This window comes from Kazachstania africana, chromosome 6, assembly GCF_000304475.1.
Source record: "Kazachstania africana CBS 2517 chromosome 6, complete genome".
Classification (NCBI taxonomy): domain Eukaryota; kingdom Fungi; phylum Ascomycota; class Saccharomycetes; order Saccharomycetales; family Saccharomycetaceae; genus Kazachstania; species Kazachstania africana.
The window spans coordinates 762,828-788,775 of NC_018945.1; the positions used below are offsets into that span (position 1 = coordinate 762,828).

Sequence of the window (25,948 nt, forward strand, 5' to 3'; positions counted from 1 at the left end):
CATATAATAGGAAGATGTTGCTCCATCTTCTTAATGTGGAGAGGTTATTTTTGCCGAAAGCTAAATATATTTTTTACAACATTCTTGAAGAGTGATACAAATTTGCCCATGCGAGGTTTGAAAAATATGGCTTAAGCATCAAGATCAATCGACAAAGTAACGATCATAAAATTATAAGCATAAAACTATATAACGGGGCACCTCTGCTATTACTACAAGGGTAGAAGAGTTATCACATACTCTCATTAATAATATTCGATATAGAAATGGCTAGAACCGTAACATTTGATATTCCGGCGGAGTATCAACTAATCGATCTAATTGGTGAAGGCGCATATGGTACCGTATGCTCTGCAATTCATAAGCCATCAAACATAAAAGTTGCCATCAAAAAAATTCAACCATTCAGCAAGAATTTATTTGTGACAAGAACTTTGAGAGAAGTCAAGTTATTAAGATACTTTCATAATCATGAAAACGTAATTAGCATACTGGATAAAGTCAGGCCGATTTCCATAGAAAAGATGAACAATGTTTACCTTGTTCAAGAGTTGATGGAAACAGATTTACAAAAGATTATTAATAACAGCGCCACTGGGTTAGGCTCGACATTAACTGATGACCATATACAGTATTTCACTTATCAGATCTTAAGGGCGTTAAAATCCATTCATAGTGCTAAAGTCATACACAGAGACTTGAAACCTTCTAATTTGTTACTAAACTCGAACTGTGATTTGAAAGTTTGCGATTTTGGTCTAGCGAGATGCTTAGCGAGCAGTAGTGATTCTAGAGAAACTTTGGTTGGAATCATGACGGAGTACGTAGCAACCAGATGGTATAGAGCCCCAGAGATTATGTTATCGTTCCAAGAATACACAACAGCAATGGACATATGGTCTGTCGGTTGTATACTTGCTGAGATGGTCTCCGGAAAACCATTGTTTCCTGGAAGAGACTATCATCATCAACTTTGGTATATCCTGGAAGTACTCGGTACACCAGAATATGATGATTTCCGACAAATCAAATCGAAGAGGGCGAAAGAATACATAGCTAATCTACCTATGAAAGCGCCGATGTCATGGGGCGTAGTCTTTGCTAATAGGAAGGACCTAAACCCCGACATGCTAGATCTTCTTACCAAGATGCTGATGTTCAATCCTGACAAGAGGATCAGCGCAGCTGAAGCGCTCAAACATCCATACCTCACCACATATCACGACCCAGAAGATGAACCAGAATACCCACCATTGGATCTCGATGATGAGTTTTGGAAAATAGACAATGAAGTTAAGAAATCGGATGAGGACGAAATGTCCATGGATGTTCTAAGGCAGATGCTCTATGATGAACTCATGAAGCCTTTAAAATAATCTAACACATATAGTAAAATATATAAGATACTTTGTTCATTGCAATTCCGAACAAGCTGTCTTCTTGTTAAGCTGGTCCCATTGCACTGCTTGTATTTACTATAAATAGATAATTCTCTATGGCTTACACGAAAACCAGCATCGCGAGAAAAAAAAATGCTTGCTTTATTCGACCCGTTGACGCGTCCTACGTCGAACTCTGAGCGAGGCTGCGTGCCCGATGAGAGCTCGAGGAAAAATGCTTCGACGAGGAAAGCCATTATGCTTGACATTGTGATGTAGATAGTAGTGCTCTTGGCGAGATCTACTTGGAACTATTACAATTCAGGGAGCATATATACAACAGACATATAATACGGGCTATTGAGATTTTGGAGAACTCCAGTTAGGTTTAATCATTGCAAAACGAAAAGACAATTAGTAGCTCTCGAAACCTGAGAAAAAGAGATCCAACAACCTATTGCGGAAGAACATCTCCACATACTCAATTAACAAGGACCTCAAAGAGTTAGGCTAATAGTCTAAGCTGTCAACAATTCAAAAAACGCTGTTAAGCTCACATAAATAGAGGACAAAAGCTAAGAACAAATTGAAAAAGAAAATTACACTGAATAAAGTGTTCCAGATACCATTGTAATTATTACGCCCTTCCAACTCCAAGTCATTCCTTTACACTCCTTAAAATAGTTCTTTTGACCGACCAATATTCATTCCTTCAGGATACATTACTGTAATATATTATCATACCCCATCATTATCAAATGTCTTCAATCGATAGCGGCAATTCTTTTAAAAAATCAAGTTCGTCAGATTCAAAGCATTCCAAAAGACTCGTTGCTTTGCGGTCCGATTCCTTTTATTTTGAATCTCCAAAAGATACCCCAGAACCTGCTTCTTTACAGCATAATAACCATGGAAACGATGAATTTTCCTATAGTGTATTTGTAGATGACAGAAGGCTCTCACAACTGATACAGCAAGCTAACAGTTCATTTTCTGATATGTCAGACTCCAGCGATCAGTCTATATCAAAATCAATCATATCATCTTCTTCCTCCGAAAGACATGCAAACACGGATAACATAAGAGGAAGTCCAAATCCATCACAAAAAGGCAAAAAGCCTGTATTACTCACTTCTCAAGATAACTTACTGAGCTCACAACACGAGTTAAAAGGCCATAGTAGTATGAATACAGTGGCAACTTCCGTCCTCATCTTATCTGGCAATAATCAAAGCAGTAACGATGCGTTGAAATTAAAGAGAGAATCTGTAGCATCAACAGGAGGTACATCTGGTAATAGAACGTCATCTTTCTATTCTGCTTTTGAAAGTCCCATAAATAGCAATAATTCCGCCTTAGAAAAGATCTGCCATTCCGGAGCAGTTTTAGATGATAAGGAACATGTGCCGATGGACAATTCTGAAATTGGCAGTCACTCATTCATGTATGAAGATACTATAGAGCCTACCATCGAAGAAGCGTATAAACTTTTGAAAATTGAAGCTGACATGCCAATGTGTAACCTTTCGCTAATACGAAGCAAAGAGTTTGAACCAACTAAATTCCAGCTTTCCATGAAATCATTGAAAGCCACTGATAACGCGAAACACATTTCTGCGTTGAGTCAAAACACAACATCCTATGCTACACAAAGTACTAATAAAAGTTCAAAACCGAGTAGAATCACCCATAATTCTTCCCTATTGGAAAATATATTAGTAACATCGCCTACAAGCGATAAAACGGACAATACAAGAAATATATCTTTATTAAAGACTATATCGTCACCACGAAAATTAAGACAATCAACTAATGAAATGCATATCACTCATACGCCAAAGATCACCAGATCCCAGCTCGATTTAATGATTTCAAACATAAACTCCGGCAGTTACAATGCTAATCCAACGAATAGTGACAGTCCCGATATAATAGACCTCCCCAACGACCTAGAGAAAGGTAATATACCTATACAGCATATTGACTCAAACTCGGTACATTCTTACGACTCAGAAAAGTACAAGTTCACGGACGTCTTCAGCATATGGAGCATAATAAAAATCATCACAATTGGGCTGATTGTACCGCCTGTCTTTCTCATGATTGCAGCTGGCAGTAAATGTGGATTTTCCGATTATAGAATCCTAAAACTAATATTAAACCAAGAACATCGAATTGGACTATTAAGAGGCTTTGTTTGGGATGTTGACATTCATTGGTTCAGAATGTTATGCTTTTGCATTGGTAGTATAGAGTTTATTGCTATACTAGCTTGCATTGGTGTTGGTGGAGGTGTTGGCCTAGCTACCGAGTAGATCGCGCTGCTATAAAATCAAAATAAAAAAATCTCGAATATAGTTTCACAGTCTTACTATATATATACATATATATATATATATATATATATATATATATAATTGTATCCCTCTACAAGATAACATCTACATAGAAGCAGAAGTGAGCACAACTATGAAGTCTCATATTACTGAATATAGTTGTCAGTATACAGACCAATTGAGGAAAAAGCATAAAATATGGCATGATGGTAAGTTAAAATATTTTCAACTGAATGGGAGATTTATACTGTATACTGAGGCTGATAATGTCGTGCTAGCTAGTGAATTCATAACGAGTTCTAAAGATTTAGAGAAAATACTGAATCCTGATGAGTTTGGGGTGGCTGAACATCATATTTTTAGCAAGTTCTTAATAATCATTTCTGATATCCTATGCACATACGACAAAGAAGTCCAAATTAATGCTTTTAAAGACAAAAGAAGCATTTCAGAAATAGGGGGTACAACAATGGCATCCAGTAGAAAACTGAAATATGATGAATCTAACGAAGCTTCAATGCCTGCCAGAGCTACGCCAAGCCCTACTCACAGTAGTAATTCCAATTCTTTGAGCCTGGCATTAAAGTTTAATAGGCCTTTCAAACCCCCTAAAAGAATTAGCAAGGTCACAACGGGGGCCAATTTGAATAGACCCAGCATACGATCAAAGAGAGTTGACGAAAATACCAATTTGACAGTTGACCTAAAAGGCCATATGTCAAAGATTATTGATCCAGTTCGACATGAGCCAACTGTTCCTACATTACTTCAAAATTTTATAGATAAAGAGCAACTGCATCGTTTTAGAGTAAATTCTAGTTCAAAACTTCGAGTAATTAGGTGCAATCCGATCATCCTTTAAAGAAAATGTATTTAGCACAGCATATCTTCAAAAACGCCAATCTTTACATCATCTTCTTTCAGTAAGTAAATATTCTATTTAACAAACTAAATACTATCAAATATTCCATTTTTCATTCTTCCGCCAACCTTTCCTCCAAGATCCCTTCTAGCGATAAAGCATCTGCCGCAAATTTCCTGATACCATCAGATAATTTCATTGTTGCCATTTCATTATCGTTAAGTTCATATCTGAATTTTGGCTCATTGTCAATATAGGTCACCTTCCTGAGTGGTTCTGCTTTAGCTTTGGACACATCCAACTTCCTTGCAATTGTTTGATTACTATTCATCAGATCGTCTAATAAGGATAAAGAAAGTGTCATATTGTCTAGTCCAGCAAGGGCATCGACTTCATCCAATGTTCTCAATGATGCTGCCATAATAACGGTTTTGTACTCATACTTCTTATAATAGTTATAAACTTTCTTGACAGACAGAATCCCCGGATGCTCTTCAACTGAATATGTTTTACCGGTTTTTTGCTTATAGTAATCTAAAATCCTACCTACAAATGGAGAGACTAATGTAATGTTTCCTTCTGCACAGGCAACAGCTTGCTGAAATGCAAATATCAAGGTCAAGTTACAATGAATCCCATGCTTCGATTCTAGTTCTCTTGCCGCTTGGATTCCTTCCCAAGTAGCAGCGATTTTTATCAAAACCTTGTCCTTGGAATGGCCCGCCTCTTCATAAAGCTCGATCAATCTGAGTGCCTTTTTCACTGTACGCTCTTTATCAAAAGATAATCTTGCATCAACTTCAGTTGATACTACACCTGGGACTATCTTCAAAATTTCGGAACCAAATTCTACAAGTAGTTTATCCATAGCACAGCACACTTTTTCTTCTGTCGTATCTCCATGGTTTTGACCGTACTCAACTGCATTATCGATCAACTTCTTGTAAGCTGGTTTTTTTGCTGCTGCCAAAATTAACGACGGATTCGTAGTAGAATCTTGTGGATGATATTTATCAATCGCTTCAAAATCTCCAGTATCTGCTACAACCTTCGTACCTGCAGCTCTTAATTGTTCCAAAGAACTTTTGGCATCAGTACTCTCAGTTTTTTGCTTCTTTTCCGGTGGTGGAGCCATATTATATTGAAGTTATCAAATTGATAATGTGGGAGAAACCTTGAGCTGTCATCTTTATTCAAAAACGCTCAAAAATCTTCTATTCCCTTATATAACTGACATTCTCAAGACCCTAAAGTGCTATATATACCTTATTTAATATTGGTGCAATTCAATATGATGACTTCATTACAACCCGATTCGTAGAATGGAAGGGTTCATATAACGCATCCCTTCCACTTCAAAAGGGTTGTAGCTTTCTGCACCAGTCTTTTCCATCCATACCTTCCAACAACACCCTGCGCTATAATGATTTAATCACTGTTGTATGCAACAGAAGACATCATAAGATTGAGGCAAGGGTTACCCATCTCTCTCTTACCTTGGCAATGCGCATCTCTCACTGCGCTACCTGACATATGCGACGTTATTCCATATCGCCCAGTCCTCAAGCATTGGGTTTTCATCAACGCAATGCGTCTACCAAGTAATAAACAAAAGACATAAGAGTTCGAATATCGTTTGATTATATATCGACATAGCTAACTACTGCCATGGCAATCGCACATTAATTTTATTTACAATTGGTAAACATAGTAACTTGTGGGATACATGTTGTCCTTTTTAGTAAGAATTACACTTCTTGTTGCTTCTTCTTTTTCTTCACATTGAGCATTTTCCTGATATATTTTATTTTTGTGTTTTCTGATTCGAACGTGGGACAGTTTTGGAGTAGTTTTTGTAGTCGTTTATTAAACCTAGAATCATAGTTGTCGTGAACCACATTAACGTGCCTATTATAGGCGTCCTTTCGGTAAAAGGTTCTGGAACAGTACTTATTTGGACAATCCATAGAGGGATACGTTCCTTCTTTCAAGTTTAAGTATTCCTTCAAGTCGTCAGGGAGCTCATGCTTATGTTGAATGGCACAATGTCTCCTCAAGTCTGATCTTCTTGGAAGTCCCAGGATTTTCCATGGGCACAATGCGAAGGGACATTTAAACTCCCTTCTTATTTCATACTTATCTAAATGGGACGCATATTCGAAGACAGTAGAGAACATAATAGGACAATGTGCACATCTGTAACTGCCTCTCTTATGGGTATTTGAAATCGCTTGTAATAGTGGTTTATCCGACTTTAGTTGTTCTACCAATGTCATGTGGCTTGGGGTAGTTGGTGGAGTTATCAATTTGTTCTTCGCTATTTTATTTGTACTCACTTCTGATATTTTCTTACTATTCAAGCGTCTTATCTCTGCTTGAAGTTGTTTTGATAAGTCATCCAATTTGTCATGCGTCGTCAAAGAACCATTGCTTATCCAATTTCGCTCTGGCGACTCTAATTTAACGAAGGCTTCAGATTCGAATGGCACAAATTTGGAACTTACTATAGATTTAGAGGATGCTGATGATGCAGGAGAAAAAAGGAAGTCAGTCTCATCAGGTGTCTTGATTTCGAAACTTTCATCCACATAGTTGAAATTTGCGACGCTCCTTTGCTGATAACTATCCGTCATCAAACCCATAAATAGATCAGACTGTTTTCTCTCCATTTCAGCTACATCTTCAACATCCGTATTCGTAACATCATTAGAGTTGAAGCTATTATTTTCTGTCTCTGGTTTTTTTAGTATTACATCCTGCGTTCTACCATTATATGCATTGGTGATGGTAAATGTTTGTGTTTGAAATTTGCCCCTCTTCCTCGACGACTTAGTACTAACATAGTCGGAAAAGACGTCTATTGGATGATTGTAGGGTTGGTAAGAGCTGAATTCGAAGGCATCGTTAGCTTTGAAGATGTCAATTGACTCTGGCGCAATTAACCTATTAGATAGACCGGAACTCTTGACATTATGACAATGAAAAGACTGTGTAACTTGTTCTAATTGTTTATATGCACTGGAAGAATCCTGGATAGTTAAACTATCCTTCAGAAGAGGCGTGCAATCCTTGAATATATAGCTTTGTTTATTATTTTCTTGTGACATTTGAGCATTAATTTTAGGTATACTTAAGGAGGATTTTTTATTAAGTAGTAAGAATATATTATAATGTTGTTCGAGACATTATCATAATGATGCCCCATATTTGGGTATATATATAAGTTTACAAATTAATGTCAACTGAGGGTGACAACGAATAATTGGTCCGTTGATAAGAAAGATCTTTTGGAGATGTAGCAAAAAGAAAAAAAACCTTAAATGCATGTATACTAATGCAGTAGGTTGATTGAAAGAAATGTCTCCTGGTGAAGAGAGTCGTAGCTCAGTGCAATTAAGTCGAAGAATTGCTGGATGTGGGCACACAATCTTGGCTGAAAGAGGATACCAAAATGAAAACTTTCCCATTATCTTCCCGTTTGCTGGATTTTCCTACACTATCAGTGACCATCATTCCCGAATAACAGAGACATTTCAGCGTGTACTTGACCTTCACTACAGAGATCGGATACATTTCTGATGTACCGTTGCGTCGGTGCATTGCCCTCCACGCCCACTGCCAAAAAATTTTTTCTGATGCAATTTTTTACACGAAATTTCTTGAAAATGGCATAGCAATCTTAATCTCCCCTCTTTGACCAGCTCGCACAGGCACAGACTCCTTAGAGACAAAGGCACATCGTGAATTACAGTGAACTGCACCAAGCTTCGATCCGAGTCACGGCACCATAAATACACATCTCGAAGATTTGTGAACAAATACATCTGACCTGCTCAAAAATTCTTGAAAAAAAACCTGTGCGCCTTTTTATCAGCCTTTGGAATAAAAAGTAACTAACAGCCATGCATAATTTTTATTTGCACTTCTTTAAGCTTTCCCAGTTTGATGTTGAAACATCGGAAAATTCAAGGGATCAGTACGTACCTTGCAGGGCAGGAGCCCAAAGGATTGAGGTAAATACTGGCGATATTTTGTTCGTCATTTCTTTTGGGATGGAATTGTGCAACAGGAACATCTCTGCATCTCATGTCACTGAAAATATCAAATGTCATAAGGACTGATTTTATTATGCGACTTAATCCTGCTAAACGTGTTACCTAGATAACGACAGTGGCAACGATAACTGCAGTTAGAATAACCCATTTGTGCTGGAGGTGCAGCACCTTATAACAGAGTTTTCTAATGCTGATGCATGCAATTTTCTCAAGTAGTCGCCTTGCCACAAGACAATGGGTATGTATCAATTTCAACATGACTTATTGAAAAAGAAAAGAGAGATTTTGAAATTTTCTTTGACTTTATTGCAAATTTCAGTTCATCTTTCTTGCCCCCATTTTGATACATTTTTTTACACGGTAGCTTTTGCCGCTAACGGTTTTCTTACCGTAAAACAGTCAAAATGCGCACAACCGATAGTGGTGACGACAAAATACAATTAAACTACGATTGACTGAACTCCGGAAGTGGTTAATTAGTCGTTAAAAACTTTTAAGACTCCGTCAGATGATTCCATTAGATCTTTCTAACGTATTGTCTCTGCAACAACTAGAATTCACTGCGATATTCACTCTGGTCACACAGCAATAGCGACCTAATAAACCACAAGAAAAAAGTTACTAACGATTATAAAAACGGTTATCTTGCTACTTACGTCCAAATATTTCATATTGAATCCTAAAATTTCATCGAAAAAAAGCGAGCCTTCGTGAGACTCCCAAAGTAAGATTGTCTGGCATTGACTGAAAAATTAAAAATTGGGAAGAAGGTGTAGAATGCCAAATTTTTTTTGGTGAAGGAGACGGTCAGTTCGCTGGCCAAGATCGTGTAAACAAGCTCAAGTTTATTTTTTTCTTTTTTTCTTTTTCATTTAGCTTGCAATTTTGCGAGCCATACTCTTCAATGAGTACTTCTAATATTCCTTGCCGCACTGATTGTTTCTCACCAGTTATGTACTAAAAAAAAACTTTAATGAAAGGGAACAAACGGTAAAATACCGTGTGAGAATGTGATGGCCTCTTTTCTTTTTAACTCGTTGCCTTTGTCGTTACCCCGATTTGAGCTATTAAAAGAAATAAATAATTTTGTCGTTTTCGAAACGCTAGTCGGAAGCGCATTGCATTGCATTAAGATCTATTTTTGAACCAAGGCTGAGAATGCGTGCAGAAAATAAATCCATTATTAGACTTGAAAAATATTCGAAAATAGTTCTCGCAGCCAAGATCTGCCTGCAGACAAAAGAAAGTTTAATTCCAACAAGGCTTAGCAAAATGATCAAAGCGTGGGATGCCTTTAAACGAACGTCTTTGAGGGAACGTCTGGCAATCCTGATCAGCTGTTTCTATGCACTCTCCTGTAAACATCGAAGAATATCATTGAAGTGCTCTATCCGGTTTTTTGTACTTATGAACTCAACAATCAAAGGAACGCCGGAGAAAAATATTGTATTTACGATCGATTTCATTCACAGTACCCTCCGCTGGCTGATGTCGAAAAACTAGTGGTGAATCCTCTCACTACACCGCATCTAAAATTACACACTTTTGTCAAAAAATCGTGTAATGAAAAATAGTTCTACTATAGAATGAAACTGGTTTTTTTACGTCTTGCTGAGGACAATTTTATAGGCTGGAAATATGTCTCACTTACCTTATCGATCTGACCTACGTATTAGCACAACTTTTTTTGTATTATATTAGCACATGCATCTCTATAAATTCAAAGATTATATTACTGATTTTTGAAGAGCTCAGAGGACATTTCAGCCACTGTCCCCTCTAATTCTCAAAGGTCTTTGTGGAAGTTTCAATTCAATTCCATATCGCATCAGCCGGAGTTCAACCCTTTTAAATTCCAATCGCATGGTTTCCATAACGAAATAGACTTAAATCCACACTAAATTCCACAAATAAGTGTATAGCGCCATGACCTCTGTCTTGTTTGGACTGAAACCGAAAATATGGGAATAAAATTGATGGAGATACTGCGGTATAAATACATCGTATGTATTATTCAGTTTGTTATATAATGTTATGGGTTTAATTCTGATCTGGCTCGTCATATTACTACAGAAGTAAATAATACTTAATTGTCTATTGTGGAATTTTTTACGGCAGGCGCGGTTCAAAGTAATAATGACTACTCAGTTGTTCTTTGCTGCTCTGTCGACAACCAATTGCTCAGGATTGTACCAGGAAATATGTAGGCAAAGCGAACATGAAAAGATATTCTTACAATTTCTAAAAATTATTACATTTTCCGATTTCAAGAGACTAATAATTGTGGAGTCTCTCCATTACAATCAGCAAGATGCCTCGATACGAAACGCCCTCTTCAAAGGCTAGGTTTCCAGGGCGCTCGATGACCTAAATAATACTACGAAATTCTTGGCCAGGTGACCATTTTTTGTTGCAATCATATGAGAGAAACGAATCCTCGCATGGATGACAAGATGTAATGTGTTGGAAGGTAGTTCGCTCTTTCATGACCATAGATATTCGTCAATTCTGGGATGGTCTTCATATGGGTGGAACAGAACAGAAAATAAGCTTTCATTTGGCTATGCTGTGCCTCAATATCTCCGAATTAGGATATTGGAATAGTATTCACAGTCTTTTTTTTAATAGAATCCAAAGTCGTAGATAAATTTAGAAAAAATACCGTTCGATTCTTACATTACACTCTGTCTCAAGGTAGTTTCGGGAGGATCCAATAACCAACACTCTTTATTTGTACAGATCAATTCGTTTCACTTGGAAATCACGTATAAATAGCACTGACACTTTCTTACAAATTTGTGGATTCACTTGATCACGTGGAAAACTCACTAGACACGAAATTAGATCTGCGAAGAATGAATTTCACAGAAAAGGAAGGTAAGGTAACTCCAAAAAGTTTGTAATCTTATGTAATGTTCATCAACTATTATACAAATCTAATTGTCAAAAAAAACAGGTATTGAAGATTTTTTAAACATGAGCTTTTCAATATTAGATATATCGAATGGTATTGCAGTTTCCTCACTAGGGTTATACGCTGGATTATTAAGTTCCTCAACTCTAGTTTCCGTAATTGCGCCAATTGACGTGGTGAAAAACAGTTTGAAACATGTGTTCTGCGGTTTTGGGATTGGTGGGACCGTCTTAGCGACTGTGTCCACTGCAGCTTTCAGTTTAAGTTATTATTTATCCGGAAAGGATACATCATTATTATATGGATTATTACTAGGTCCGTTATCCGGCCTATATCTCCAACTGACTTCTGATTACACCAAGAAACTGGCAGACATTGAGGAGACAAAACATAATCTGGATGAGATTGTGGACAAGAAGAATCAGATGAGTTCACCGGAATTAGTGGAGAAAGAGGTGACACCTAAACTACCTCCTCATCATCCAGTTATCAAAGGTGCAAACGGCGAAACTGTACAATGCCCATTTGCCAAGAGACAAGCGAATAAGAAGCTACAAAATAAGAAGATCAATTTGCCAGGTTGCGGATTCTTGTCGTCCATGAATTTCCATTTAATAGTTGCATCCACTGCCAGTGTTGCTGCTTTTGTAACTAGTGTCTTCTTACTTTTGAAAGTTTGAATGTGCAAATAAAATCAGAAGATGAAAGTACGTGATAAGATACGGAGATACGTAGAAATTTTATACGGTTTATAGTATAATGCTATATTAAAAAAACGATAATGATCCTAGTAATACAGGATATTTGCTTATTCTGCCTTCAACGATTCTTAGTAACAAGAACGGAGAGCTCATTTTTTTATTTTTTTTTTTAACTTGACCCCGATGTCGTACGCTATTTTGTCACACTCCGAGATAAAACGTACAATAAACAATTCCGAATTTGAAAATCTACCGAGAAATAGTGATAGTTTACTAAACGTCATCAATTAAGATTATTGGAAAGTCTAAATCGTCACCAAATCTCCAGAGTTGGCAAACTTGTTTCAGACAGATTCGTAAGCCGTTGTCTGATGACATAAGAGGGTCAGTAAAGGAAAGAATAGCATAAACTGGTCGCCCATCTTCAAGTGAAGTTTTCACAAGGAGGGAATACTCCGTCTTGGAGCTGAACAATCCAGTTAAATGAGATCCTCCCAGACATTCCTTTCGGGTAGCATGTGAAAAATAATTTTATGGATGATTGAATGTTGAAGCTTAGAATGCAGATAAGTAATCTACGTGCTTAGTAACGTGCGCGTTCCTGTGGGTGACAAACGTACTTTATGCGGCTTGAAGAAAGAATGACGTTAGTTAATGCCGGTTTAAGATGGACACCGCACTTGATCTTCGAATAGAAGTAAGAGACAGAGACTCTTTACAGGGAGATAAGAAAAGAAAGAGGAAGAACCTCCGATAATGGACTCCTACTTATTCTTGTTCTCGAACCGCATAACTCTGGAGCTAGCGATCTTAAAGGAGTATTGTGTACCGAAAGATCCATTGTAGAGAGGAGTCAGCCGGTTTCCTGTCTTATGTAGACTCCCGCAAGAGCATTTGCCGATAATGCACTTTGCCTCATAATCTTCCCCGCCATCATTACGAGGCACAAGTCATTTGGGTAAGTCGAGAATGTCCATAACTTTGATTTCCAATTATACTTTTCTTTGTGGTGACGTCGCTGTTACATGTCGTTTTTCTTTGAGGGTTGAAAGATTTACTCTCGACCCGCTTCCACGTATTTCCAAGGAGAAGCTCCATGTTCCAGAACGTTTTCGACCACGAAAATCGGCGACTCAAGGAAACGTTGGGTTACCCCCTCTCCGTCCCCTCTCCAGCCAGCTGAGGGTTAGAATGGGCCATTGGGAACAGATCTGGTAAAAGGGCTTGTGGCATGAAGGTCCGGCAGGAAAGACACAAGTAGCTGTAGGCAAGACGTAGAGGGGTCCATTGAAAGCAATAGGGCGAATTTCACTAAAGAGCTGTTCAAGATGAACCTTTATAATGACCTCCCAACTTGCACACTCAGGGAAACATTTTTTACACTTTTCTCGGCCACACTTCCTGTTTTCTTCGAAGTTTTAACTCCAGTTGTTAAGTCCGTAATACTGAACTTGTTCACTATTACTGAATTTCATTGATGCAATGTTGACAGCTTACGTAACGGGCAAAATCCGTGTGAATACTCGATGAGGTGAATTGAAACTTAGTTCTCGAGAATTTTTTTGGTCCATGATTTTCTCTTCTTGAGGTTTGATGTGCGCGTAATTTTAGTATTATTCGGATTGCATACAATGAATAATAATAAAATTTATACCGGACCATTATTGTCCTCATTCTTCAATAATCAGAGGCATTAATGGATTGCCTAATATTTCCAATATATAAAGATGCTTATGTTTCCTCGAGAAGATTTATACCAGATCAGATCTTGCCTCTCTTTCTTGACTGTGTTAAATTCTCCTATAATTCAGGATATTCAGGATCGCATAAATTTGGAACTTGATTAGTGTTCATGTGTGATTATTGACAGTATTCATTGGTTTACTTCGTCTTAGTGAGTTGATATATTGATCTAACTCATTTCTTTCCCAGCAAAATAACAAAACTACTATTTTATTTACAAAGATAAACAATGTACAGTAAGTTGACTAAAATTCAATCCGGTTCATTTTCCACTGTTTATAAAGCTTGGTCATCAACCCTCGAACAATATGTGGCTTTGAAAGTCATACCGAAGAAGAAATATTCTTCTGAAGGCATGGACAATGAATACAAAATTATGAAATTGCTGGGTCGTAATCATCCCAATATTTGCTCCATGTTAGATTTTTATGAAGACGATTCATATTATGTCGTGGTTTTAGAATATTGTGAATGTGGCGATCTCTATGATTTCTTAGATATTGCTAAGAAACAAGGTGATCCATACTCTCCAGCACTAATTCAATTAGATTTTAGAAATTTGATTAATCAGCTGTTTTCTGCTATAAACTATGCTCATTCTTTAGGTATTGCCCACAGAGATATTAAACCTGAAAATATCCTATTGACTAAAGACGGTAATATTAAATTAGCTGATTGGGGTCATGCTACTACAGATGCTAAATCAAAAGAATATCATATCGGTACAGATAACTACCGTGGCCCAGAAACTTTCAACGGAACAGAAAGTTATGATACAATCAAGTCAGATTATTGGTCAATAGGTGTCACTATGCTATATTTAATCTTTGGCCAATGTCCATTCAAGTGTGCTGCTTTTTCAAATGGTGATGTCAGTGAAACTGAAATCTTAGGTGGTAACGATAGAGTATATCCAAGATGCAATAATTTCACAAACTTTTTAGAAAATCCACATGGATTCGTATTCACATCCTACTTGGCTCCAAGTATCAGCATTATCGAAAATAATGACTACAAATGGTCTGGGAACGGCAAACCTGCATTATATGTATGGCAAGATCTAGTCGACATCTATGATGTATCACAATTATGCAGGATCATAGTGGATACGCTGATGCCCATTGATCCCGAAGATAGGTCAATGGTACACGCATTCGATTTGTTTGCTAGCGTTTGGTCAAAGAGCAACCAAGAACAAAATGTTACAAAACAATACGAGAATAATTATACTCATCTAAGCTTGAAAAATGAAAGTGCTGGCACTAAAGATTATCCACCTGCTGTATGCGGGCTTGAACAACATGAAAATGCTAGCCCGTTAACTGGTTCCACACCTATAGAAAAACAGTACAATTTACTGGAAAGCAGAATAGCTTATTCATAGCGAACAAGTCAAAGAAAGTTTTACAAGATACTTTTTGTATATTTAGGTAATATTCACTCTTTTGCATTTCCAACAACAAAATGCTGGGACTTTTTTTTATATCTATATATTCTTTTAACAGTAATAATTTAACCTTTCCTCATATTATTTCCCTTTTTATCAACAAGCTAAGGCATTCTTCTCATTTGTGACACTTTTCTTTGAAAAATCAATCAGCTCAATATTATCAATCGTGTGCACCGCGATTCTCGAACTGTCATCATTAAGCTCAAATATGAATACACCACTTAGTAACCTGGTGACGTTTTTATCTTCAGTAGAAAGAAAATCATTTCTCGTACCCCAGTTCTGGTTGGCTGCCGGATGAATGACATAATCAAGCAACTTACGTGAATGATGTGACCAACCTTCATCCAATTTTGCTGAATTCAATGGCAATAGGTGGGAACAACTGAGATTAGGTGCACAAGTTCTCCATTTTATTATCAATTTATCGTTTTCCGTTAAAAACTTGTACTCTTTTGAGGGGAGGGTTCTGATATTGTGACCTTGGTAACTCTTGACTGACATAACATGAAGAAAATAGTCTTTAAACTGCTTTTGATGCCCATTTGAAAGGACAAATTTTTCTATTATCAATCTTATTGCATTCATAGAGGCTGAATATTTTGTGCTGCCTTTTATTGTCGGGAGATAAGGAAAGATGGTGGGGAATAACCTCAGTTGTATATCAGCATCGAGGTATTTCTTGCATAGGTTCCCCTGTAAAAGGTTTGGTACACCTTTATTAGTTAGATATTTGGTAATTTCCCCCAAATTTGCAGTTTTATATTGTAAGGAGTTCCTATCAACATAGCATCTCTTAAATTTCAAGCACTGTACAGAGGGTTTAAGTGTATGCATAAGAAGAATCCTTGGTTGAATATTCCTTCTAGTATACGTTAAAATACCATAAAACACTGTAACACAATTGCTGGGTAGCCTTATGTATAAAACCTGAATGATTAAAGCATGGAATGGATTTGCTTGAATGCCTTACACTCACCCGTGAAATACGTACACTCTATCACTGATGCAATCCCGTAGTTCTCGTTCTCAGATATTAGTCTCAATTGGAATAAGTATTCACACCAGACAGGATCATTAGAACTATATTTTCATTCGAAGTAATCGTCTATAATTGAGAGTTTCCGGAGAGTCCCGGACGGGATTTGAACGGCAGAACGAAAACTGTCTGGGAGCAACCGGGACACGACCGGACAAAAGCACGCCAGATTGTGAGCTATCTTCCAGCCAAAGTGCAATCTGTAGTGTTAATTTAGCGTTGTCGACACCACTAACAACCCCTCATGAACCGTCCTAAAAGAGCAGTTGCAACTAGTACAGCTTGTACCATCGTATTTGCCTCGCGATGGCGCCCAATCACAAATTGCAGTCCATACAACCATCTGGTACCGTTCCACTCAACGCCATTTCCAAAAGTTATTCCATTGCTTGAGTACCACACATTACCAATGCAATGGGCGTATAAGGTATGCTGCTTTGAACTATTTGCTATCTGGCAGTTTTTAGCGTTAAAGTGACATTTAATGTCTTTTCGCGTTAAAAAAATTTCGTTGTAGATGGCAAAATTTCAGAAAAAGTTGATGTTTATAACAACATCAATAGAATATAGAAGCTGTTTATTTGAGAGTGAATAGACGAGTTTTGAAGCGAAGAGTTACTGAAGATGTCTCAAATGAGAGAGGTTGGAGACCGGAAAAAGCTGGAAAAGCTTTTGAGAGTTTTTTATAAGGAAGTTTTCACCTTAAAAGATGAAACTAATGCATTTAATATTCATCCAATCTTCAACACGTTACCATCAAAGAAAGACTATCCAGATTACTACGCTGTGATTAGGACTCCTGTCTCTTTGAATACTTTGAAGAAAAGAGTCCCACATTACACGAAACCACAGGAGTTTTTGAATGATATCGTTCAAATTGGATGGAATGCTATTACTTATAACACGAAAGGTTCTGTTATTTATCAATATGCTACTGTCTTAAACAAATATGTGAAAGAGCAAATGTATCCAAGGTTAAGAAAGGAGTACCCTTTTGTCAGATATCCGTATTTGGGTAAGTTACCAGATGAAGCAGATGAAAAAGAACAATTGGCGTTTGTAGAGAAGGAAAGATTGGAAGATGAAAAAAATGGTATAGTATCAACTAAAACAGAACTTAACCAAAAGGAAAATACGGTGGTGGAAGAAACTGACCAGGATGACGAAGAATATCTAGAGTTTAAGAAACCAACTATGAGATTAAGAACAAATAGAAAGATTTCTTCGTATCAGGAAAGCCACTCCCCAAGTTACAATCCAATATCGTCACCACAAATTTCTTCAAAAGCTGTACAACACAAGGCTCACGTAAGACGCGGTAGACCACCTACTATCGATTTACCATATTTACAAAGAATCAAGAATATTCTCAAAAATTTCAAAAGAGAATATGACCAGGATACCGGTGATCTTTTGACCGCTTCTGTTGAAAAATTGCCACCAGATATGTCAAACGTTGTTCCAAATCCAGTTTCAATGGATGATATTAGGAAAAAGACCAAGACCCGTAAATATAAAGATTTTAGTTCTTTCCAAAATGAGTTCAATTTAATGCTCACAAACTTCAAACTCTATTACCGTAGTGATCTTGATGAATTGAAAATAATCAATAAATTAGAAAAAGTGTTCAATATTTTTGTACGAAACGAATTATCCAGACCAGATGAGTTTTATGTTCCTGAAGGTGATTTAAGATACCCATTAGATTCAATTGTAGCTTGTGGTTTAAGTTTCAAGATCGGTGATTGGGTGTTGTTGAATAATCCGAATGATGCAAAGAAGCCAATAGTGGGTCAAGTTTTTAAACTCTGGAAAACTTCCGATGGTGGACAATGGCTGAATGCATGTTGGTATTTTAGACCAGAACAAACCGTCCACAGGGTAGATAGATTATTTTATAAAAATGAAGTGATGAAAACAGGTCAATATAGAGATCATCCCATTGAGGATATTGTAGGAAAATGTTACGTTATCCATTTCACTAGATTTCAGAGAGGTGATCCAGATATCAATTTAGAGGGGCCTTTATTTGTATGTGAGTTCCGTTACAACGAAAATGATAAGGTCTTCAATAAAATTAGAACGTGGAAAGCCTGTTTACCCGAGGAGTTGCGTTATGTCGATGAACAAACCATTCCAGTCCCTGGAAGAAAATTTTTCAAATATCCGTCACCAATCAGACATCTTTTACCATCAAATGCATCCGTTGATGATCGACTTCCAGAACCTACGAAGGGTGCGCCAAACGCTCCTCCTTTAGTTGGTGCTGTGTACGTCCGACCAATGTTAGATCGTGATGATCTTGGTGAATACATGACATCTACAGACTGTCCTCGTTATATTATCAGACCAGGTGATCCTCCTGAGGAAGGAAAAATTGATTATGAATCAGGGACAGTTGTAACTAACTATGCAACAACTAATGCTTTACCTAGAACGAACAATCATTCAACCGTAAGACTACCGTCACTAAGACAAAGCAGAACAAGTACTGCAATGAATTCTGGAAGAAACACTCCAGATCAGGGATATCCCTTACTCAGTACGAATAATTATGGAGATACTCCTGGCGGATTGACTGTTCAACGCTTGACACAATTACAATTTCAAAGGCTACAACAAAAGCAACAGCAAGAACAACAGAAAAAATTACAAGCTAACAACAATTACAGACTAACCAATGTGGTCAGTAACCTGAATGCACAAGCTTCCAGAAGTAGCATGTTTCAAGTTGTTGTTGATTCACCAAGCAGCTACATACTTCCCATCTCAATTACTAAAAATGTCGATGTTCTGCAACGAAGCGACTATGGCAGTCAATCTAGAAGAAGTCATGAACATGGCTCAGTCTCAGATCAAATATTAACTAGGAAAAGAATAAAAAAAGAGGTACTGTGGTTCAAAGGTGCCAGTATTAGCATCGAAGAAAACTTATTGAATTTAGGTTCTGAATATTTTGACGTCCCATTAAATAAATGGTTTCAAAATACCAAAAAGAGAAAACTTGAATTTGAAGAAATTGAGGAAGTTTTAGAGACACCAAGCCAAAAAAATGAATCAAATAACTTTGAGGGCGATGACAATATCAGTCATAAAGATAATGATTTACATCTAGACCATGAACACGATAATGAAAAAAATTACATTCCTGGAACATTTGTATTGGGGCTAAGACCTTCTGCGAAGTTCATGGCTCATAAATTGAAACCAACCTCAATTTAGATAGTAAACACGGGAATATATATTTTATGTAATTAAATAAATTGTAGTATTAAGTTTTAGAATATTATCAAGTCTTTCACGGGAAATAGGAAAAGAGAAACACAAAAGGAATACAGCTCTAGTCTCGACGGCTAGTCAGTGAACTTAATAAATATGAGTTCCATTTATGCATTCGTATGAATAGAGACTTATCATTCGTCAAATCAGCTAGACTTCTCCCAAATTTTGATTTGTTTGATCTCAAGTAATTTCCAACAATTGGCGTGAAACTGCTACTATTCGTGTCATCTTTATGATTACTGGAAATAGTCTTATCATGACTTTGCTTAATAAAATCAATCATCTTATGAAACCCACTAATGATGAAATCCCAATGTTTCGATAATATTGACATGGCTTTCTCATTATCGCTGCTATCAATAGAAAGAATAAAGCAGTATCTCCTTTCATTGCCTCTTGCATTTTCATCGTACAGTTTGAACCCCATAACTAAATTTAAACCTCTCATAGAATCGAAGAATACGAACGATGAAGTGTCATAAACCATAGTCTCCTCTGAAAAGCACTTCTTAATAATAGAATTCAATAGCTGATATCTAACAGTGGAATACTGGGTAGTCACATAGGCTCTGTTATTTATGATGGACCGCATCGATCTTACATCATTCACACCATCATTTGGGAACTCCAGAAGACAAGAAGCACAAAAAGAATCTGTCGGATAGTTTGGTGCCAACAATGTATCACCTTTTGAATTTTCGTCCTTATCTTCGTTGGACTGTGTCACCAAGATAGAAATAGGTCCGTGCTTGTCACAGAAATGTGCCAAAGAAATCGTAATGGGGATCATTATTCCCTAATGATATACCTTATTACCAGCACACACGTTATCTCAAAGAGGTTTTCACTTGTAAGACTTTATTGCTACAATTGCTTACAGCTTATCGAAAGTATTCATTCGATGGGCTTGGCGACTTTTTTTGAACGGAAAATCATTTTAACCCTAGGGTTAGGAGACGGAAAAACTAGGGTCGCAGCCGGAATAAATGTTGTGCAATTTAGGGTTAAAATCACATCTAATTGAGCCCCAAATTATATGTAAAGACTAAGCAACATATAACTGAATAGTTCAACATCTTCCATATATGGCGTTATTGGCTACGCTCTCACTGATCTCAGGTTTACAGCTTATGGCTATACTATGATTATCACATCAAATATTTGACATCGAGCCGAAACGAAAAATTTAGTTAACGAGTTCCTCTAAATATAGAAAAGACGATCTACACGTTTCCTAATTAGATCGGGACTAGTTTGAATCATCAATAAGCAACTCTACACGCCGCTATCAAAGACTCTCGGTTCTTTATATCAAACGTTTTACAGCAATATGTGCGCGAGAAAGGTTAAATATGCTGCGGGAGATGATTTGATGCTGTACGCAACACCGAAGGAAGCCATGGAAGCTACCAAGAGAGCTGAACTGGAAGAAAAGATGAAAAGAAATCAGCAGAAAGTGGCTTCAAAATCTCAGGGCGATGGTAGGATGAATACCAGAGTCACGTCTGCTCCGCCTGTAGTATCTTCCGCAAATTATCAAAATTCAATGGCATCGTCTCCCGCACAATATCAGCATTATTCACAGCTACAAGAAGCGGGATGGGCTAATCAAGGAAAGCAAAGACCAGTACCACCTAGTTCATTGCATAGAAATCAGATGTCTCCTACTGTGGCAAACCCCACAAGCGGTCACCATAGTGTAGGCACGCCTTATGTACACAATATGAATTCCTCATCTCATATTTTGAATAAATCCCAAGCCAATGCTCTCAATTCACCCCAGTTCCAGCCTTTCCCACCACCATCAAGGAACTGTAATAACCGTGGTATGGGAACTCCTTCACCTCCAAGAAATATGCCAGTTAACAATGCAGATCTTGAGGAACAAAGGAATATACGAATTGCAACTCAATTGTTTCACCGCCATGATGTTAGAAAAAGAGAAAGGTTGACCGCGGAAGAGTTACAAAACTTACTACAAAATGACGATCAATCCAGCTTTTGTATATCTTCAATTGATTCTCTAATAAATTTGTTTGGAGCTTCCAGATTTGGGACATTAAATTTGGCCGAATTCATATCTATGTATAACAGAATCAAGCTTTGGAGGAAGATTTATGTTGACAACGATATCAACGGGTCTATGACAATATCCGTCAACGAATATCACAATTCTCTCCAAGAACTTGCCTATAGAATACCGTTTGCCGTAACGGAGAAGTTATTTGACCAGTATGCACAATTTATAAATCCGGCTGTCAACTCCAAGGAACTCAAATTTGATAGATTTGTTGAGAGTCTGGTTTGGCTGATGAGATTAACGAAATCATTCAGGAATTTCGATTCACAAGAAAGTGGTATCGCCACGATACCATACAAGGACTTTATTGAGACATCGCTCTATTTAGGCAGATTTCTTCCTCATTAATTCTTGTCTCTTTTACATTCACTTCTATATCTAGCTTCAATAATTTATGTGACATATATAACTTTTCGAGAACATCCTTTTGACATGAATTTCAGCATCGCGACACAAAGTATAAAAGATAAAACGCACTATCAGTATTATGCATGGTATCCACAAGAAGACAACAAGCAATGGTGGAGGCAGAGTCAATTAAATCATTCGAAGAAAAAGTTCCCCCAAAGAGCTTGAATTTATTGATAGATCAATATTTTGGTGAAAATGAAGCTAATAAGCATATCAGTTTTCAAGATGAATTCATGATAGACAATGCAGATCCTAATAAATCTGAAATTAGTACGCAACTAAATAAAGTCGATTGGAATGTTGGAATAGATCAAATTCGCCTTCAGCAAGAAAGGATTATCTCGCATAAGGGAACTGTTTTCAATATGTTAGTAGCGGGCAGAAAGAACGTCGGTAAGACGACGTTAATTAATTCATTGTTCGACGAGCCAATTACAAGTGCATCAAAACCCGGTACAACATGTCTTGAAATGAAGAGATTTAAGATTGTGGATTCAACTACCCATTTAAATTTGACCGTAATCGAAACGACAGGGTTTGGTGACAATGTCAATAACTCATACGGATGGCTTCCCGTTGTCAATTTCATCGACGAGTCAATGAGATCATATGTTTATCAGGAGGAGCAGCCTTACCGTAATAATGTTGTTGACAGAAGAGTTCATATCTGTCTTTATTTGATTGAGCCCGATTCATTGAATGTTTTAGATGTTTTAACTATGAAAGAATTGTCAAAAAGAGTGAATTTACTTCCAATAATTTCTAAATGTGATATATTGAATCTAGAGAGTTTGAAAGATTTCAAAACAAGATTGAAAAAAATTTGTGAAGTACAAGATATAGAAATCTGTTCATTTATGAAAACATATGATGAATATGAAAGTATTAAGAAACTTTATCCATTAAGTACTATCACTTCAGATGAGATGATCCCAGGTAGTAGTAAACTTGGTAGAAACTATAAATGGGGATATGTGGCTATAGATAATCCTGAGTATTCGGATTTTTTGGAATTACGAAGACTTCTAATCAATGATAATTTAGTTGATTTTATCAAGAGTACGGAACAATATTATGAAACATGTAGAGCAGAGCTTTTGAAGACAAGAATTTTAAAATCAAAGAAATCATTCCAAGACAATGAAGTTACACTAGATTTTGAAAACGTGGATGCCAATGGACTACAAAATTACAAAGCCTATGCAATTTTTAATAAATCAAAGATGGATAATATAATGGTTGAATGGTGTCCTAAATTTATTGAGAGCCAAGTTAAAATCAAAAGGAAATTCAATAAAGTGATAGACATAGAAGAAAATAAGTTCATGGAGTGGAAGAAAGCTTTGATAGAGAAGCAAACGAGATTTAATAATGCCATTGAATTGATGTATAAAGATATTGATCTATTAAAACTAGAATGCCAAGAATTAGAATACCAAGTTGTTACTGGCAGGAATACGAATCCGGAGAATAGTACCACGTTGGTTGGTCTCCATTTCAAGAGATAACTGGCTATATATATATATATGTATGTATTATCGCTATAATTTAGCCTTATTGATAAAGTGACATATCGGAAGTCATTAGGTGATAAAAGTGTGCCCTAACTTTTTAAAAACGCATTGCCGGTCACCCGGTCGTTACATGAAAAAACTTTTTCGTCTCTGCAACGAATTATTATATAAAGAGAGCAAAATTCAATATAGTGAGTAGTTCTTCTCAGTTCCTTCATTTACAAGAAAATAATTAAGATCATTATCGGCAATAAAAGGGCTTTTACTGTCTTTGATAATCGTCCAAATAATTTTAACTAGTTAACATGATGATTTTTTATCACCATATGTTTTTTTTTCTGGCATCTCTAATGTTAGGGTGAGTGACGTTTAAGTACCGAACTCACTCGATGAATACAACTTTGTGACTATACTCTGAAACCATTTTCTACGTTAAAATTTTTTCTTGGAACTGTAAATTCTTGTTTAATAATCTTATGCATCATTTTTATGAATTGTTGACGATTGACTCTGCCACAGTATGCACTGAAATATTTTCTCTATTTTTACAGATCATGTGACTGGTTGGTGTTTTGGCTAGATCACGTGACTATGAATTGTCTGCCGCGGCGCCAAGCTTCTCTCGGAACTCCCGCCAAAACTTTTGTCGGGTTTCGGTGTTTTTTTTTTGCGCAATTCTCGAGAAGTTTGTTAAACGAACCACGCAGCGAAAAAGAAATGGCAGATGTGCCTGTTCTAAACGAGGCGTGCCCAAAAGTGAATTACGATATACCCATTAAATTTCCTCGAGCATTTAATTCCTCGAGGCGACAAAGCTTTGTCTCGAGGTCAATTTGTGATTGCCTGTCGGCACAATTTTGAGGATTGTATTGGCAGAGTCTGCTAGTTCTAAGATTTATCGTTTAACGATTTATAGTGCGATACGTATGATAGCGATAGTTTTCTTGTCCGAATATATCTCTCTGATGAACAACCAAAGGACAGAGGGAATTTTGAGAACTTACCAACAATTTACAGTATAAAAGACTTTCAAAATAATGTTATTTCATATTTAACTAGGTCATTCTTCTCTTTTTTCTTGCTATTGTGTCTGTTTCTTTTATCACTTTTGGTAATACTGACATCAATTATTGCGAATATTAAAAATAAGCACTATGTTAGGTGTATTTGATAATTCCACTTTAGCGGAGTTGGTTCGTGCCGACACATACTCTGAAACGTTGGTAAACATTGCTCGTAACCAACCTCAACTAAATGTTATGGAACAATATTGGGCTGCTTGGTACACTTGGATGAATAACGATATTCTAGCCACAGGCCTGATGTTTTTCCTATTGCACGAGTTCGTCTATTTCTCAAGATCATTACCATGGTTCATCATAGACCACATCCCTTACTTCAGAAGATGGAAATTACAGCCAACTAAAATTCCAAGCACAAAAGAACAGTTGATCTGTTTGAAATCCGTCCTATTGTCACATTTCTTAGTTGAGGCCATCCCAATCTGGACTTTCCATCCAATGTGTCAGAAATTAGGTATCACCATCGAAGTCCCATTTCCTCACTACAAGACAATGTTGAAAGAAATCTGCCTCTTCTTCGTTCTAGAAGATATGTGGCATTACTGGGGGCACAGACTATTCCATTATGGTGTCTTATACAAATATATTCATAAGCAACATCATAAATACGCCGCTCCATTCGGTCTTTCTGCAGAATACGCACACCCTGTCGAAACCATGACTTTGGGTTTCGGTACCGTCGGTATGCCTATTCTTTACGTCATGTACACTGGAAAACTACATCTTTTCACCTTATGTATTTGGGTCGTCTTCAGATTATTCCAAGCTGTCGATTCTCATTCAGGTTACGACTTTCCATGGTCTTTACACAATTTCTTACCATTCTGGGCAGGCGCAGAACATCATGATCTACATCATCATTACTTTATTGGTAACTACGCTTCTTCTTTCAGATGGTGGGATTACTGTTTAGACACCGAAGCTGGTCCAGAAGCTCAAGTTGCAAGAGAAGAAAGAATGAAAGCTAAAGCTGCCAAGAATGCCAAGAAGAAGAATTAGAGTGTTTTCTCTCCCACTCATGTTTATTTATTTATTTATTTATTGAAAATCAACATGACGTTACATGTAGATTCTTTTTTATACAGCTCTAAATATTGAAA

At 37.0% G+C, this 25,948-nt stretch overlaps 13 protein-coding genes across 13 annotated transcripts; 9 read left to right on the forward strand and 4 right to left on the reverse strand.

Annotated features, from left to right (window-relative positions):
• Positions 1-266: 266 nt before the first annotated feature.
• On the forward strand, positions 267-1,376 carry KSS1 (mitogen-activated serine/threonine-protein kinase KSS1; the record flags this gene model as incomplete). Its single annotated transcript, XM_003958072.1, has 1 exon — positions 267-1,376. One exon carries the CDS (start codon positions 267-269, stop codon positions 1,374-1,376), a length of 1,110 nt encoding a protein of 369 aa, XP_003958121.1.
• Positions 1,377-2,137: 761 nt separating this feature from the next.
• Positions 2,138-3,694, forward strand: BUD9 (Bud9p; the record flags this gene model as incomplete). The annotated part of the gene is made up of 1 exon (XM_003958073.1): positions 2,138-3,694. One exon carries the CDS (start codon positions 2,138-2,140, stop codon positions 3,692-3,694), a length of 1,557 nt encoding a protein of 518 aa, XP_003958122.1.
• Positions 3,695-3,848: 154 nt separating this feature from the next.
• MTE1 (Mte1p) lies at positions 3,849-4,577 on the forward strand (the record flags this gene model as incomplete). Its single annotated transcript, XM_003958074.1, has 1 exon — positions 3,849-4,577. One exon carries the CDS (start codon positions 3,849-3,851, stop codon positions 4,575-4,577), a length of 729 nt encoding a protein of 242 aa, XP_003958123.1.
• Positions 4,578-4,689: 112 nt separating this feature from the next.
• Positions 4,690-5,712, reverse strand: KAFR0F03930 (uncharacterized protein; the record flags this gene model as incomplete). The annotated part of the gene is made up of 1 exon (XM_003958075.1): positions 4,690-5,712. One exon carries the CDS (start codon positions 5,710-5,712, stop codon positions 4,690-4,692), a length of 1,023 nt encoding a protein of 340 aa, XP_003958124.1.
• Positions 5,713-6,325: 613 nt separating this feature from the next.
• RME1 (Rme1p) lies at positions 6,326-7,684 on the reverse strand (the record flags this gene model as incomplete). Its single annotated transcript, XM_003958076.1, has 1 exon — positions 6,326-7,684. One exon carries the CDS (start codon positions 7,682-7,684, stop codon positions 6,326-6,328), a length of 1,359 nt encoding a protein of 452 aa, XP_003958125.1.
• Positions 7,685-11,608: 3,924 nt separating this feature from the next.
• On the forward strand, positions 11,609-12,226 carry SCM4 (Scm4p; the record flags this gene model as incomplete). The annotated part of the gene is made up of 1 exon (XM_003958077.1): positions 11,609-12,226. The coding sequence occupies one exon, from the start codon at positions 11,609-11,611 to the stop codon at positions 12,224-12,226; it is 618 nt and encodes a 205-aa protein (XP_003958126.1).
• A 1,993-nt stretch (positions 12,227-14,219) lies between these two features.
• FMP48 (protein kinase FMP48) lies at positions 14,220-15,374 on the forward strand (the record flags this gene model as incomplete). The annotated part of the gene is made up of 1 exon (XM_003958078.1): positions 14,220-15,374. One exon carries the CDS (start codon positions 14,220-14,222, stop codon positions 15,372-15,374), a length of 1,155 nt encoding a protein of 384 aa, XP_003958127.1.
• Positions 15,375-15,533: 159 nt separating this feature from the next.
• Positions 15,534-16,277, reverse strand: MCO32 (Mco32p; the record flags this gene model as incomplete). Its single annotated transcript, XM_003958079.1, has 1 exon — positions 15,534-16,277. One exon carries the CDS (start codon positions 16,275-16,277, stop codon positions 15,534-15,536), a length of 744 nt encoding a protein of 247 aa, XP_003958128.1.
• An 826-nt stretch (positions 16,278-17,103) lies between these two features.
• Positions 17,104-19,701, forward strand: KAFR0F03990 (uncharacterized protein; the record flags this gene model as incomplete). The annotated part of the gene is made up of 1 exon (XM_003958080.1): positions 17,104-19,701. The coding sequence occupies one exon, from the start codon at positions 17,104-17,106 to the stop codon at positions 19,699-19,701; it is 2,598 nt and encodes an 865-aa protein (XP_003958129.1).
• Positions 19,702-19,819: 118 nt separating this feature from the next.
• On the reverse strand, positions 19,820-20,551 carry LST7 (Lst7p; the record flags this gene model as incomplete). Its single annotated transcript, XM_003958081.1, has 1 exon — positions 19,820-20,551. One exon carries the CDS (start codon positions 20,549-20,551, stop codon positions 19,820-19,822), a length of 732 nt encoding a protein of 243 aa, XP_003958130.1.
• Positions 20,552-21,091: 540 nt separating this feature from the next.
• Positions 21,092-22,189, forward strand: PEF1 (Pef1p; the record flags this gene model as incomplete). Its single annotated transcript, XM_003958082.1, has 1 exon — positions 21,092-22,189. One exon carries the CDS (start codon positions 21,092-21,094, stop codon positions 22,187-22,189), a length of 1,098 nt encoding a protein of 365 aa, XP_003958131.1.
• Positions 22,190-22,332: 143 nt separating this feature from the next.
• SPR3 (septin SPR3) lies at positions 22,333-23,760 on the forward strand (the record flags this gene model as incomplete). The annotated part of the gene is made up of 1 exon (XM_003958083.1): positions 22,333-23,760. The coding sequence occupies one exon, from the start codon at positions 22,333-22,335 to the stop codon at positions 23,758-23,760; it is 1,428 nt and encodes a 475-aa protein (XP_003958132.1).
• A 1,160-nt stretch (positions 23,761-24,920) lies between these two features.
• On the forward strand, positions 24,921-25,847 carry ERG25 (methylsterol monooxygenase; the record flags this gene model as incomplete). Its single annotated transcript, XM_003958084.1, has 1 exon — positions 24,921-25,847. One exon carries the CDS (start codon positions 24,921-24,923, stop codon positions 25,845-25,847), a length of 927 nt encoding a protein of 308 aa, XP_003958133.1.
• Positions 25,848-25,948: the final 101 nt, after the last annotated feature.